Below are 17395 nucleotides of genomic sequence, written 5' to 3' on the forward strand. Positions count from 1 at the left end.
TATATGAGAGAGGATTACCAGTGACTGCTAGAGTATCAGAAAGCATGTAGACTTTACTGAAATAATCTGAGATGGGTTTTTCACCATGAGATAGGTTTGTGAGTTGGAATTCTTTGGCCTGAGAGTGGGACCTAAACATGGACTCGAGGGAGGTGGTTGCAGAAACTACATGGCCAATGACCGATTCTATAAGGGAAGAAAAAAGAATGCTAAGTATCAACTGGTCTGTACGACGCCAAAAAAGCTAATATGGGTTTGGTTTTGTGGGAGAATCGAACGTGGTGGAAAGGGTAGGAAGAGGAGCAGTTTGAGTGCCATCAATGTACGAAAAAATATCTTGGCCTCTAAGATAGGCAGAAATTTGAACACGCCATAAAAGATAATTGTCTGGGTTAAGTTTTATTGTGACTATATGAGAAAATGAAGAGGAAATATAGGTTGGGGGGGGGGTGTAGAGAGGTTTGTAGATTCGATGGCCATGGTGAGGGTGAGGAAGATGGAGTAAGAGACTACTAGTCAACAGCTCTGATGTTGTAACAGAACAGAGCAAAAGGAAAAGTGGTATTCTGGAATCCTTTGCATTTCCACTACGACGATTTTACAGTATATAGGTCGCTTTATATAGACCTTAAAACAGATTATGTGTAATACAAAAAATGGAATAAAGGAATACAATTCGTCCAAATAACCGAATACAAAATTAAGAAAATATTCTCAAAGCTTCTGTTGCTGAGATGGATTTGTCCATATCACCAGCTAGTCATATTGCTTGTGTGGTGCACCTGTGTAGCTTGTGTTAATAAAGAACAATAACCATTTTTGAACAGAGAAACCCGACTGCGGTCAATCTTTAGCTTGGAAACCTTTGATGCGAGTTTAGTGTTGACCAAGTGGCATGGTAATACCACGTAGCACTTTCACATCGGCCCATGCATGAGCCCCCTCTTACCATGCATCCAACATTTTAATTTAGAAAATGTTAGTTACAAGTTTCAAATGTATAAAGTTTATATAAATTTTTTATAAAAATATGAATTTCATGAATAAAAATTGAATTTTTTACTTTTTTTTTTTTGTTGCAGAATCCATTTTTTTTTTATAAAAAGATTACGTGAGATTTATGCATTTAAAACTTGTATATATTATCTCTCTTTAATTTTTATATGCTTGTTTCACCTTTCCTGACGTACTCAACAGATCAACCATGAAGCCCTATTGTTCTTTTTGGTTGGTACAATGCCACATTCCTCTTTCATCCTCTAAAAACTAGTATCTCCACAATGACTTCAAGCATAAAACACCCCAGCAAAACTTATCGCACGTCACAAAGCAATCTCTTTCCAAATCCTTGAAAAGCTGAACTGCTTCTTTAGCAAACCCATTAAAAACCAACCCAACTATCAAGGAAGTCCAAGAAACGACATTCCTTTTGTGCCTCTGTAATGCTTCCCACGCTTTGCGTAGAAGTTCAAGAGGGACTATTAGCCGAATAAGTTTCCCATTAAAAGCTACACTACTAATTGTACTGTGCTGCAGTATTCTGAATGCTTAATACAATCATAATTAAATGAATAAATGATACTAATCTGCTTAAGAAAATGATAATTTGCTCGATCGATTTGTGCACAATCTTCCTGATACTAATTAAAAGAATCAGTGTTTGAACAAAATCTCAACTATGTATTATGGCAACCAATGCTTATTGGCAAAGTTCATGGGGGGATCGAGGGGAGGGCCTATAAGTACAAGTAGCGTAGCAAGCATAGCTCGCTCATATTCCTCTCGAGGTAACTACATTTTCCAATGAAATCACAAAGACACAGAAAATTAAAAAAAAAAAAAGAAGAGGGGGGTGGGGAGGGATGAGAGATCAATCAAAAAATTCCCATTGAGGTGTGGTGGGAGGAGGATCAAAGGTCTCCCACTTTGTTGTGACAATTACAGGCTTTATTCTCGCATTTGATATCTTCAGCGCATCAAGACTCTCAACACACTTCTGCACCCTCTTCCCCTGCAAATTGATTGTCATTATATGAATCACAACGATTAAAACAGTGCACTTTTGGCAACACTGTGAAAAGATCACACCATGCACCATCATATGATGAATATAGCATGAAGCAAGCAAATCTGTGGCTGAGCTAGCTACAAGCTGGCTCGATAAAAACCGAGTCTTTCTACAAGCCTGAAATAGCAAAAGTTGATTTGCAAAACAATTTAGAAATTTATTTATTATCAACAATGTGGAGGAAATCATGTTCTCCACACCGATTTGTTTGCTAGGCTTGTATTTAACGTAGTGTTTGTGAGTTAGAGTTTGATGGATCTTATGCTAAATAAAGTGAATCAATGCAAGAAGATTGAAAGAAGAATTGAAAAGATAGGGACAGGGAATATGATTGTGATTAATATGAACGTGGCTGTAAACAGCTAGGATATATAAAAGAAGCAAAAGAAACAAGATCTAGTAGATGGCAAATATATATAGTACCTGCAAATTCTTCTGAGCAGAAGCATCTCCTTCTGTAGAAATCATATCTAGTTTGATTGCTTGTCTCATGAGCATCTCAGTTAATGTCGTGATTTGAACTTCCGCCACCTTAACCCCATTTGAAATAGATTTTTCAATGGCAGAGACCTATATATTGAAGAGGGAAAATAGTTGAATGGTAATTAATTACCAAATTATTTTCTTCATACTATTGGAAGGAAGTCAGTCAGTCTCAATCTGACATATTTCATACAAGAAAAATGCTAAATGTACTTAAAAAAAAATTAATAAAAAATTTATTTCTTCACGTATTAGTTATTGATATGTTGAAATCATAAAATTTTTAAAAAAAATACTAACAAAATAAGTTTTGTAAGTAAAACTGTAAGTACATATTACTCTACTCTTCTATGCAATTATGAAATTGTGACGCTTAGAAATATATATATTTAGCCCAGGGAAAAGAAAAATCTATACACTTAACACCATATTCTGATCATTAATAATGACTGAGATTAGGAGTTAAACAAAATAAGCTTATGTGCATTTTTGGAATGGAAAATGTTGAACTTAATACAAATCTTACTACAAAATTTTTTCAACCTTAGCGTGATCAGTGACGCATCGCCAATGTAATAAATATTGTTTAAGTTATTTTTTTTTTATTATAACGTTTGATTAGTGACACATAAGTTTGTAAAGGCTATGTTGCGAAGAAAAATGATTATAGTAAGTCTAGAGCGTGTAAACTTACTGTAGATTCTTTGAAAAAAAATGAACTTCACCATAAAAAAATGATTTGTTTTTTCTAAATGATTATAGAGAGATTGCACGCACTAAATTTGTACATGAGATTACTCTAATTACACTTAAATTGTTGTCTAATAAGATGTTACATTTTCAACTATCTCAAAACTTGAAATGAGACAAAAGAAATTAATGAATATGATGTTTATCATTGTTCGAATACCACATCAAATCATCACTTTTTAAAAAATAAATAAATAAATAAATCAATTAAAATTTATAAATTTAGTTATTTGACTAAAATTTTGATAACATAAATACATGATATAAGCAACATTTCACTCATTGATGATATCTTTAAAAATAAAATATTTTAACTATAAAAGAATTACATAAAAATAATCTAATAAATTTATGTAAATTTATATGATTCGTCAGATTATAAAGTTATTTTGATTATAAAGTAAATCTAACGGATTATATAAAATCACGTCAATTTATAAAATTATTTTTATGTAATATTTTTATGGATGTAGCAATATTCTAAAAAAAAAATTGAAGGCCGGAATCTATCTAGAATAGTGCCATTCTTCAAAATTCATGCAACCAGCTCATCATGGACGGCTAACCCATTGAAAAACATTACAATACTCAATAACTAGTAATTGATATGGCCCCTAGAAAATATAAAAGAGGCCATTCATGTGCTACAAGGAATAGGAACATTTACCTTGAACAATATTTATTACTCGCACACAGTCCAGCCAAGATAAGTTAGGTGCATTAAAGAATCACACAAAAATTTTCAAAAAAAGAAAATAAAAGAATCACACAAATTAAAGAATAGAAAAACCAGAGACACCGACAAATAACAACGACAACATCAAAATAATATCAAACAGTTAAATGGTGGTCCAGGACCATCTGAACTTTACAAAAAGTGCGATGCAGAACAAGAGGGGGGCCCACCTGACTGATGTTTCACTCTTTTTATTATAATTATAATTGGAATCCAACGAGGCAACTCCCCCACAATGGCCGTGGAACCTCCTCCGCTGCCTGATTGTTCCCTTCCCCTACCCCAAATTAATGTCCTGGGCCCCTCCTCGCATACGCAAGTTGTTGGTCAAGATTCTAACCCCTCATTATTATGTCAGACCCACACGATCACCCTCAGGCCAGCTGTCCGATCTTGACACAGTCACTGTACAAACCATCCGACGGCTGGGTATTTTTTAAAAATTTTAAATTAAATCTGATTTATTAAATGAAATGAATAGAGATTAAAATTAAGTATTATTATATTATATTTTTTTAATATTATTTTTATTTTAAAATTAAAAAATTATAATAATTAAATAAAATAAAATGAGATTAGTTAAAAAGTTACTAAAACAACGACTCATTAGTTTTTGGCATGTAGTTCTCAAAGATGATTTCAATGCTTAATCTGTACACGTTGATATTCTGCTAAAAACACCCAAAAATAGAAAAAAAAAAAAAAAGAGGTTGAGAATTGAGAAATATGATCACCTGCTCAGCAAGCTTATCGACTTCCAAGGAAACGTCGGAGATGGCGCGGTGGGCGCTCTGGATCTTGGCATTCCTGCGCGTCTCGATGAATCTGCGCTCGATGCTCGACGGGTCCTCCATCAGTATCACCTTTGACCGGTCTTTCACCCCGCACATGTCCAAGTACTCCCCGTTCTCTCGCTCTTTTCCTCTGAATATCACCCGCTGTTCTCCCGGCTGTAAACCCGTCTCTCCAGTCAGTAGCTTCTTCACCTCCCCTGCCATTCAACCAATCCGGCCCGGCCCCAATCACCAGCACAAAAACAAAGGAACATATAATGTCTGATCGATTTTACCCTTTTTCGCCTTCCAATTAAAAATACCGTAAATTGTCTTCCTTCATTATAGTCGAACGAGTGTACGTGAGTACTACGTAGTGGGGTCATTTCAACATGAATTTTCCTCCAAAACAGTGAATTAATAATTAAGAGCATCATTGAAATTAAGGTGAGAGGTTGTTCGAAATTAATTTACGTCATTATTTTGGTAATCATCATTGTTTATAGGTTAAGAATGGTGGTTGTACTTGTACCTAGCTAGCTAGTTGTTTGTTTTGGCAATAACACAAAAGATAAACATGAGTAGATCTTAGAAGAACCATGCAACCAACAACGTAGTAGTAATTAATCGTAAAAAAGTTCATACCTAACGTCCTACTTTTCTTTCCTGCCATCATTAACTGAACTAGTAAAATAGCGCATTGGCATTTTTTTCTTCTATTTTCTCAGCAGCCAAACAGAATATAATGATCATGTTGAGATTAGACAAAGTTTATAATAAAGATAGATCTAGCTCATCTTACCAAACGTGGCCTGAGGATTGACCGAGATCTCATGCCGGAGTGCACCGTAAACCACTCGAAGCCGTATATTCGGAGCGGAAACATCCTTAATATCGCTTCTTTTCTGGACCAACATTCCTCCGGGTCTCATCTCCCACTCGACTGCTTCTTCTCTGGATGTAGACGACGCCGTCACGGTTGAGCTCTCACTCATTTTACCATACCCATTGGACCTTTTCTTCATCATGATCACGTGCGTACGTCCAAGCAACCAAAGATGTCCGGCGGGAGACTAAAATTCCTGGAAGAGTACTGTTTTTTTGAGAGTACTGTTATACTTGGGGAAACGAAGGAAAGTATCTCTAAGGCATAAATTGTGTGTGCGCGTGGGGGGAGGGGGTGTTTTCTGCCGACACAAACACAATGTAACGTGAGAGTGTTGGGTTTTATACTGTAAAGAAATGAGCTATTTCAAAGGGCCGGGCCGGGGAAAGAAAATGCACTTTGATTGGAAACACCCGCGGAAAATGACTAGAAAATGTTTGGACAAATGGGAAGCTCGCCACGTGTGGTGTCTGTGAGATTGTTTGTGGTGACAGCTAAGAAGTAAGAAGCGAAAAGTTGCCGACAGCGTAAGAAAGCATCCGAGAGAAGCGGAACCCAAGGTTTGCTTCCTGCTTAGTGCTACTTGCACACGTGGAGGCTATAGATTGGGTGGTGACAGTGTAGGTCATTGTAACGAGATGGGGATGGATGCTTCTGTTTGTAGCTCCATTAATTACTGGTAGTAGATTAGTCTAGAAATGAACAAATAAGGTTTAGCAATGAAGTTAATTGTGGCCTACATCAACATGTTGATGTGATTAGATGGAATACAAGAAGTCATCGGATCGGACGGAGGGTGTTGGAAAGGTCTAGCTAGCCATGTCTTTATGATGTTCATCATGAGGGAAAGCATAATGTTGCTTAGAGTTATCATTTTGTGAGCTAAGAATGGATAATTAAGGCTTAACAACTTGCGGTTAGCATGGACAAATCAAAACTGATTTGAGTACTCTTTGACCTGATCAATGGGTAAGTTTACTTTAGCAATGTGGGTGTATTTAGGGAGAGATAATTAAGGTTTTAACAGTCTGAAGTTAGTGTGTATATATATATATATATATGCATATGCATTGTTAAGTCAAAAACTAATTAGCCTTTAGTTGACTTCAAACATGGGTTGCTTGGTCAACTGTATATCTTCTCTCTCTGTGCAAAGTTTATTTTATAATATAGCTATTTTATTTTCACGTCGGTATGCAGAATATAATATGCATATCACTTACATGATAAAACCAAGCATAGATAAAAAAAAAAATTTAGATAAATGATATTTGTAATCGTAAAGTGTGCAAGCGCCACTTAATTCTTTTGAAAAAATTGAATAAATACAAGACACATAAAAAAATTTAATTTTTGAATAGTTGATCTAACTCTTTTTTAAGAGAATTGCGTGATGCTTACGCACTTCATAACTGTATTTAGTATTATTAAAAAATTTATTTACTATGCGTGTATGTAAGTACTTTATTATGTGTTATTTATACCAACTTATAAATAGAATATTCTTTTATAATATAATAAGTACTACAAACTTACACAATCAAGTAAAGATCAAATGCTTGTTTATGGTTAACAAAACACAAATTTTGTTCATTACTATAAGCGATAATTCACTGACTGGCATTAAAAATGGAAGATCGATTAAAATTTACAAAAATTAAATTGTTTCATATATAGATCATCACTCCATTAATTACCCACGTATCTACATAGCTATAGTAGGTGTGGTGGGAGGTCAATTTTTAACAAACTCGCCCCTTTAAACCTATCTATTAAAAGTCGTCATCATCTGAAAGAAAATCCATGCAAAACTTTCGGAAGCAAATTACAAAAGCTACTATGGATACATTGGAGGACTTAGAAGGAAAACATGAAAGCAAAGAGATCATACATTATACAGATCGATGGGACACTACACACACACACACATATATATATATATATATATGCGTGCGTATATATATATATATATATATATATATATATATATATATATATTGGCCGACTACTACATGACAAAAATGTACGTCGATGATGATCATTGATCACAACTTGTTTAGAAAAGATGTAAAGATAAATAAATAAATAAAGCTTTTGCCATAGCTTTTACACCAACTAAATAGATTTGTTTCATGGTCCAAGTTCCACACTACGTACGTACGTTACTTTTCAGATATTCTAAAAAAATTTATATTTTTCATTCTTATATTATAATTCTATTTTTAATTTTTATGTTTTAATTTTTTTATTTTAAAATTATGTAATATAAGAATGATGAGTAGAAGAATTATTTTACAATATCGCATTATGCGGAAATATTGATAGCATGAAAGATTTTCGCATCAATCAACATAAGAAGTAGACGTTGTATTTTGACTTATATTTATTGGCGGAATGAATCTCACGTAGAATTGTATATATATATATTTCTACTTATACGCACACTTAATAGAATTGTATTTGAAAATTAAGATTGATGGGAAAGACAAAGCAGCCAGCTGGGATCCATTCCATCCATGGAACAAGTCCACCCAATCATGATAAAATGTCAAAAATTACATTATTAAACTGTTAAAGTAAGTGAATTGTTTAATCAAAATGTGAATGAAGCATTTAATTATGTAGTAAATTTTAATTCTTGACTCAATATGAAATTTTGATATTTTACACTTGAAAAGAGTTGTAATGCAACTAGACCACATCATAAATTAATATCCCAAAATTTTACTCATATTATATTTGTGTTGCAGGACATTATGGAAAAAATATTAATTTACATGGGTATTTTTAGAAATACCCAACTGGTACAACAACATGAAATGGATCCATTCACGCACAGAAGCAGAAACGTGTACGGGTTGAAGACCACTCACAGCAGCTGATCTCAAAACGCAGAGAGGATGAAACGAAGCCACACTCACCGCGGGCAGACGAGCAGCAACTGCCTCACTGCAAGCAGCCCGCACGAAGACCCCTTCACGCACTCACAGCAGGCTGGCTCCAAACGCATGAACGGCAAACATGAAACGCAAAGACGTGCGCACTGCAGGGACGAAACGCGCAGCAGAAGGGAGAGAAATGGGTGCTGAGCTGGAACGCGAGGGAGCTGGAGCAAAACGCACGAAAATGGTTGCAAAACGGCATGGTGCTGGGATGCAGAGGTGAAACGCGCAGCTGAGAACCAAGACGAAAAAATAGAGAGTATAAAAAGAAAATTTTTCTGCTGTGCACTGGACTCTTGTTTTTTTTTTTGCTTATTTTTCCAGTCGGGTTCCTCTTCTTCTTCATTTGATTTTCCAGTTCTTTTCTTTTCCTGCAATTTCATTTTATCTTCTACCTGTTTTTTTATTCTTATGAGTTTCGGATTTCAGCACATTTTAGGGATTTAGTATATTTTTCATTCAGTAATTTTTCTTTGAAACAGTATTTAGTGACGTTGGATTTTAATCTTCTTGAGCATTTTGTTAATCTAGAGATGATAGGTTAGATTTTTAGCTTGGGATTCAATAAGTAACCCATGACTATTTGGGATTGGATTTTCTTCAATATTTAGTACTTTTGATGATTAACTTGATGGATTATATTTCAATGTGCATATAGAAAATATTAGAGTTCTTGATTCTTGGCTTAGATCAATTGTAGACGTAAAGGCACAATTGATACTTGAACAAGTAACATGACTTTGATGTTTTTCTTTTACTTTTCTATGATTGTCATATAATTTGTCAAGTAGTTTTATTAGATTAAAAATTGTGGTTCATTGCCATATTATCCGACCATGATTTCTAGGAATGGGAGAATGGTTGAGAGAAAATGAAAAGAGAAGTAAATCTATCACCAAATTAGTGGGCGAAAATTACATCTCAGTTGTTTGTTTAATTGCTTCTTACAAGTTTAAGTCAACTTCCGCATATTTTCTTTAAATCTCTTGATTCTTAGCAATTTTAGAAAAATAGATTCACTTTCATTTTTAGCTTTACTTAGGCTTGAGCTTCCCGACAATTTCTCTCCTAATTCATTCGACACTCCCTTAGTAAATAGCAACATTTAGGTGTTAATATTACTAGAGGGTAATTTCTAAAACTTATTTTTCTTTTCTTATTATTTTTTTTTGTTCATAGCTAGCTCATTTAGTTTATTCTTTTCTTATCATTTTAAACTTTCGTGTCACTACAAACGTTAATATGTTGTCTTGCGAAAATGAAATGTTTGCTAAATTTTCATTGTTCTTGTGAATTTGATCTTGAGATTTATTCTTGTATTATTTTGACAACTTCTACGCTTGAAAATCAAAATTAAAAGTTGATAACGTGGCATGCATGTGGGTGTATGAAATGATGATCGTGTAATTCCAAAATAGAAGCTTTGGGAGTGAAATGGAATGAAGCCGGCCCACCCCAAGGGCAGAACTTGATGACTTTGGTGGGCTGGAAAGGGCACCATACACCCAGTGAAATGGACATGATCAATATGTCAGTGCTGTCCCAAAAAATGGTCAGAGATGGCTCATGACACGATGATCAACATTGTTATTCTTTTTCTTTCTGATTACGACTTACGTCTTTGTTTGGGTATAAAGAGATGGAATAAGATATTTTATTAAAATTTAAATATAATATTATTTTTAATATAATATTTTAATATTTATTTTTATTTTATAATTAAAAAAATAAATTATTTATCATATTTTATGTAAAATTTTAAAAAATTTATAATGATAAAATGAGATAAGATGATTTTATGTATCTAAACTGGGTTTTAGGCTCTCAGAAAGTGTTTTATCTCATCTCAACTCATCTTAATATTATAATTATCTTAAATTTCTATACAAAATATAATAAATAATTCAATTTTTTTAAATCTCAATTCAACTTTTTTAAATTTTAAAATAATAATAATATTAAAAAATAATATTTTAATAATATATTTTTATTTTTTATTTCAAATAATATTTATATTTGTAAAATATGTAAGTATAATATGATATATTTAAAAAAATAAAAAAATATAAAATTTATATAAAAAAATTAATTTTTAATAAAAACTTTATCATTTTTCAAAAGAATTACACGATCGTTGCATACTTTATGATTGAATCTAGCATTATTATTAAATATAACTATTAAGATTATGTCACATGATTATTCTTATATTAATATTTTAAAGTTTTTTTTATTGTAATTTTTAAATCTTCACACTTTTTAGGTTTTTTGCTTTCTTTTTAACTGGGTTTTTTAATCTTTTAAGTCTCATTTCTTCCATTTTAAGTTTTTTATTTTTTATATTTTAGGAATGTCTTTAGGTTTTAAAATATCTTGACATGTTTTTTCTTTTAATTTTTCTCAACAAATTGCATTTCATGCGACGTTAGTAGAATTAATGGTTTACTAAGGAGAGTTGTAACCAGAAGATTGATTTAATCATTTTAAAAAAATAACAAACTTCGATATATCACTTTATTGCCCGCATACATTTAACTAACCAGATATTTAATATTTTCTCATTAAATTCAATAAAATAATTAGTTATTAATAATTATGTTGAAGTGACAATATATAAATAAAAGTTATTATATTCTAAAGCTGATTTGTAGAGCACATCATTCATATTACTTAAATAGTAATATTTGATTTGTAAGATTTAAATTTTAAAATTTATCTTTTAAATCAAATTATGCTATGTAAACCAATGTTTTGAATACCGTACCGGATGTTGTACCGGTCAAGGCACTGGAACGAAATATTTCGGTACCGGTAGCGTTTCGGGATAACGTTTCGGGATAGTCGATATATAAATAAATTATATATATAAATATATATAAAAATTATATTTCAAAATAATAGTCTATATATAAATAAATTATATATAAATACATATATATAAAAATTATAAATAGTCTAGTTTAAATTAGGGGTTAAAATATAAATTTGTAGTGTGAAAAAATGAAAAAAAAAAAAAAAAAACGTACATGCCAAAATATCGGCAGGTATCGGCCGGTATCGGCCGAAATATAGGCCGGTACAGGCCGAAATTCAGTCCGAAATGGTCGGTACTGGCCGGTATTTTAACCGGTACGGAATAGATATAATATCTGTACCGGCCGGACGGTCGAAACGAAAAATTTCGACCGTACCAGCTAGTACGGTACGAAATTTAAAACTTTGATGTAAACACTTTACATAGGTGTGTTTCACAAACCGACTTGAAAATATAACTTTTCTATAAATAATAAATATTGATATGGTTGTGATATTATTATAAACATGTTTTTACTTTGCATTGGGTTATATGAATATAGCGTAGATGTGGCGCCCTCGACCCCCACGTGTTATTTTAGTGGAGTTCGAGATACCGGGATGATGATCACACGGATCACGCACCCCATCGACCAGTGCTCAGAGTGTGTACAACATGCAATAAGTGTACAAAATAATATTCGCAGTGGAGAAATAAAAAGTCTTTCTTTATTCAATACCAGAATTTGTTCAAAAATAGTAAAATAACTTTACAAGAATTATACAGTCATCCGACAGATAAATTAAATACAAAAAATAACAAAGGGGAAACAAATCCCAAAACGCTGAACAACAAATCAGCAACTTATACTTCTGGTGGAGTCAGCCCCTCAGGTTCAAACTCGGGCTCTGCGTCAGACTCTACGGCACCATAAAACGGAACCATAGGGTAAAACACCACAATGAGATTATGACATCTCAGCAAGTAATTAACTAAAATAACATCCAAGAGATATATAAAAATCACGCGTCCCCATACAGACATAATTCACATAAAACAACAGTACATGTTCTTTTTTCCAAAATATCCTTTTTAAACCACTCACACCAAAATCTCATTTTGGTCTAATCATAACCATTATTTTATTAAGCATGCGCCACGGTCTCCCCTATGGACCGTTCACACGACCTGGCTCTTTTCGTCACATCACGGGTAACGTCCGTGCATGAGACTTCGTAACGAGCGATGCCCAGTTCCGCACTCAGCGCTTACATGGCCAAGCATCCTCTAACCTCGCCAGCCAAAGGTTACGGAATCGGTACGAGAGCGTTACCGTCTTGTCCATTCCCGTCGTCGCCTTGCAACAACTCAGAGGATGTCACGTCAATCTGTTACGTTCCCGAGTGACCAGAGGAGCTCCATTGAGATAATGCCCAATCTCGGCTTGGGGTTGTGGTACACACGCTCCCACACAACAGTATCAATTTTCAACGGACATCGTGACATCACCGTACAATTTAATAAATACGATAAATATACTTTTTAACAGTTTATTCGGAATACGCATTTAAATAATTCATTTACAAATTCTCAATAAATGCCGGAATACAGTTTCACACATACATGCATAGTCCCATCCTCCAATCCGGCCTAAGGGCCAATTATATTTAAAATCTCAACAACTCCGACGGCCCAAGGCCCATTTTTCCACAACACCGTTTAAAGCCCAACACTTCAACAAATACAATATATTTCCAACAAACCAACAATTTACAATTAAACAACAGTTATAAAGCCAATAAATACAACAGTTTATTTATAAAATTGGAAAATTACAAACAATATTAATAAAATAGTGAATTACATACACACGACGAATGGGAAAAATCTGAAAGATCAAGCGGAAGGAAAAAGTTGCACAAGACGGCAGCACAACAGTGGTACACGGCAATACAGTGCCGGACAGCCCTCACACTCACGGGTTGGATTAAAAATACAAGCTCAAAGTACATGGGTTACCCACGAGAAATAGACAAGCAACCAAGGCCAAAAACCATCATTCGGATTCACCAAAAATCACAGATTAAGCCACTAAAATTACCAAGAGAAATAAAATAACACAAATAAAATTACACTAATTACGCAATGAATTATAAACACAGAAATTATGGATCTCACAGTAGATGTTGAAAAATATCTAGTTGGAGAAAATATGGGATGTCTCATTGGACATACCAGCATTGTATTAGACATTTGTTTATATTAGAGTGTGAGTGATATAAAACCCGAACTATGTACCATAACAAGTAAGAATATATGAAACAAATTATGTACAATTAAGTACCATTGATTACACAAAATTTACAGCTTGATCTGCTTCCGACGTCTTGTCTATATTAATGGCAGAGTGAGGCTGAGATTTAGGTGAGATTGCTCGGATATGATTGAGATCTTTGAAAGGAATAGTTGACTTTTTTCATTCTTTGAGCAAATGTAACTTAGACCTTAACATTCCCCTACAAGCTAATGGGGGAAGGACACACATGCAGCTTGGACCGAAGGAGAAGGAACCTATCAAAGGTGAGCCTTTTGGTGAAGATATCTGCAATTTGCTCAAGTATGGGAATGTACTTAATGGTGACATCTTTGTGAGTAAATTTCTCTCGGATGAAGTGGTAGTCCACATTTATGTGCTTGGTAAGAGCATGGAACACTTGATTAAAGGCTAAGGAAAGAGCATCGAGATTATAACACCATATAGTAGGAGCTATGGGAAGTGTGATTTGTAATTCTTGAAACAACATGCGAAGCCATAACAAGTTAGCAATGACAAGAGCTAAGGCTCCATATTTAGCCTTGGTGTTGGACTTGGAGATACTGATTGTTTCTTTGCACTCCAGTTGATGGGGGAAGAGCCAAGGTAGACAACATACTCAATAGTAGAGCGATGATCATCCCGATTCCCTACCCAAATAGAGTCACTATAAGCATGTAGGTGAAGAGGACATTTGCCAAAGAAAAGACCATGGTGGATGGAGCCTTTAAGATAACGAAGCACTCGCTTGGCAGTTGTCCAATGGACTGTAGTTGGGTGGTGCACGAATTGGCACATATGTTAAAAGGAAAGGCGATGTCAAGTTGAGTTAGAGTGCAATATTGAAGAGCTCCCACAAGATAGTGATACTCAGGTGGATTGGGGAGTGGATCCCCATCATACTGAGATAATTTGGAGCCCGTTGGGATAAGAGTTTTTGCTTGTTTAGCACCTAACATTTTGGTGGCATCCAACATTTTAGATATATATTTGGACTGAGAGAGATGGAGACTATACTTTTTCGAGTAGCATTGATACCCAAGAAGAATGAAGAACTCTAGATCTTTGAGTGCAAAGTGTTGCTGTAAGCAATTGATAAGAGCTGTAATAGCAGACATCTGATTTCTTGTAACTAAAATGTCATCAACATAGATTAGGAGGAAGAGTTTAATCCCTGACTTATTGAATATAAAGAGAGAATAATGTACTTGGGATCCAAGGAACCCAAGACTAAGCAGGATGCTAGTAAGCTAGTTGAACCAAGCTCTTGGGGCTTATTTAAGCCCATAGATAGCTTTTTTTGTGTTTACAAACATAGTCTAGGAAGTGTTGGTCATGGAAATCAGTGGGTTTCTCCATGTAAACTTCTTCATCAAGGTGGTCATGAAGAAGGGCATTTGAGACATACAATTGCCTTATGGGCCAGTCAATCTGGACAACAATTGCAAGAATTGTGCGAATGGTAGAGAATTTGACTACGGGGTTGAATGTATCCGTATAGTCGAGTCCTCCCTGTTGTTCAAAGCCTTTGGCTACTAATCTAGCCTTAAACATGTCAAGAGAACCATCAGCCTTTTGCTTTACTTTATTCAAAAAACCCATTTATCAATGATAATATTCATGAGGGGGTCGGATAGTCCCGTTTGAATAGTGAAAGTGTTTCATCTCATCTCATCTAATCATTACTACTTTCTCAAATTTCCACACAAAATATAATAAACAATTTAACTTTTTCAAATCTCAAAACAATAATAATATTAAAAAAAATATTCTAAAAATATTTTATTCAACTTTCATTTCAACTCATCCCATCTCTACTCACTATCCAAATTATGCCTTGTTTCCAGCTTTGGTTATTTTGGAGAGCAGTGATTTCTTCTTGCATGGCTTGGCACCAATGTGGAGACTTGACTACTTGGGAATATGTCTTGGGTGTGGGAGGTAAACTGGTAGAGTGAAGGGCAAGAAGAGGATGCTTGGTGGAATAGTATACCTTGTACTTAGAGAAGGTTTTAGGCTTGCGAGAACCATCTTGAAATGAGTGATCATAGAATTGGATGATTAAAGGAAATGATCAGTTTAAAGATGAGGAGGTTGAGGGTAGTTCAAGTGGAGGGAAAGGAGATGCTTATGATGGTTCAATGGGAGAATTGGTGTCTGGATTGGTGGCTGAGGAATTAATGAGAGAAGGTAATGGAGAGGAATAAGGAAGATGACTGGTATTTATGGAGGGTATAGATGAGTGAGAGGTGTTAGAAGTTGGAGAGAATGAAGGAATGGGTAGAGACATAAATTTGGCAGGCATTACTTAAGAACAACTTGGTGCTATTGAGGTTGATTTTGATGCAAAGGACAGGGAAGAGAATTGCACCCAATCACGAGCTGGAAATGATGTTTCATCAAAGATGACATGGCAACTAATGAGAATTTTGCAAGTTGCTAGATCATAACATCGATAGCTTTTGTAGTTAGTGCAGTAGCCTAAAAAGACACTTTTTGGATCGGTACATTAGTTTATGGGTGTTGTTTTGTCGAAGAAGGGGATTAGAAGCACAACCAAAGACTTTAAGCATAGAGTAATCTGGTGACTTGTTGAGTAACTTTTCATAAGGTGCCTTATGGTTGAGAACAAAGGTAGGCACCTATTGATAAGGTAAACTACAGTATTGAAGGCATCGACCCAATGTGTGAGAGGAAAATATGATTGAGCAAGCAAAGCTAGACCAGTTTCAACCACATGTCTGTGTTTATGTTCAACTAATGCATTTTGTTGAGAGTGCATGGACATGAAATCCTATGGAAAATGCCATGAGTTTCAAGTAACTTCTTGAATTAGAGAGATGTGAACTCACCACCTCCATCAAATTGAAAACATTTTATTTTCTTTGAAAGGAGATTCTCAACCACACATTTAAACTTGATAAAGCATTCAAATGTTTCAGCTTTAGTGTGCATGAGATAGATCCAAGTGAACCGAGAAAAATTGTTAATGAAACTAACGTAGTATTTGCATCCATTATGAGCAGAAATAGAACTCCAAAGATTTGAGTGAAGAACTTTGTTAATCATCATCCCCACACACCACACACCACACTTATTTTTATTTTTTTTAGTTTTATTCTTTTTAAATTAATTGAGTTCTTCTACTCATTATTTATATACCATATATTTGGTAAGAAAAAAAAATAAAAAAAATAAAAAATTATGTATGGAGTGTGATGTGAAGATGATGAGTAGAATTTTTCTTTGACATAACTCACATAGCTAGGGACTTAGTAATAACTGATTTAGACGCGGGTAAAGAAGCTAGACTTTTAAGTTTATTGAACACAGAGGCTGCAAGATCATGCCAAGTCTTCCATGCCAAGTAGTTGTATCAGTCGTAGTGCCAATGAAAGCAGTAGGAGGCTTGACTTTATTCATAGATCGGGAGAGATAAATTGGGTACGATCCATCTTCACTTTACCCTTGCAAAAGAATCCATCCCGTGCATTTGTTCTTCAAAATGTAATGAGAGTCAGTGAGGAGAAACACACAGTGATTATCAACGTAGAAATTTTGAATGGAAAGAAGATTTACGATAGTTGTGGGACTGTGAAGTGTATTGAATAATTTAAATGGGGTTTTCGAGTTAGAGTAAAGCATAACT

At 34.3% G+C, this 17395-nt stretch overlaps 1 protein-coding gene across 1 annotated transcript; it reads right to left on the reverse strand.

Annotated features, from left to right (window-relative positions):
* Positions 1-1659: 1659 nt before the first annotated feature.
* On the reverse strand, positions 1660-6026 carry LOC109011086 (BAG family molecular chaperone regulator 2-like). The gene is made up of 4 exons (XM_018992146.2): positions 5613-6026; positions 4772-5028; positions 2492-2638; positions 1660-2011 (listed from the first exon to the last, which is right to left on the reverse strand). The coding sequence occupies exons 1-4, from the start codon at positions 5836-5838 to the stop codon at positions 1871-1873; spliced, it is 771 nt and encodes a 256-aa protein (XP_018847691.2). The 5' UTR covers positions 5839-6026; the 3' UTR covers positions 1660-1870.
* Positions 6027-17395: the final 11369 nt, after the last annotated feature.

The sequence above is a fragment of the Juglans regia genome, chromosome 3, assembly GCF_001411555.2.
Source record: "Juglans regia cultivar Chandler chromosome 3, Walnut 2.0, whole genome shotgun sequence".
Classification (NCBI taxonomy): domain Eukaryota; kingdom Viridiplantae; phylum Streptophyta; class Magnoliopsida; order Fagales; family Juglandaceae; genus Juglans; species Juglans regia.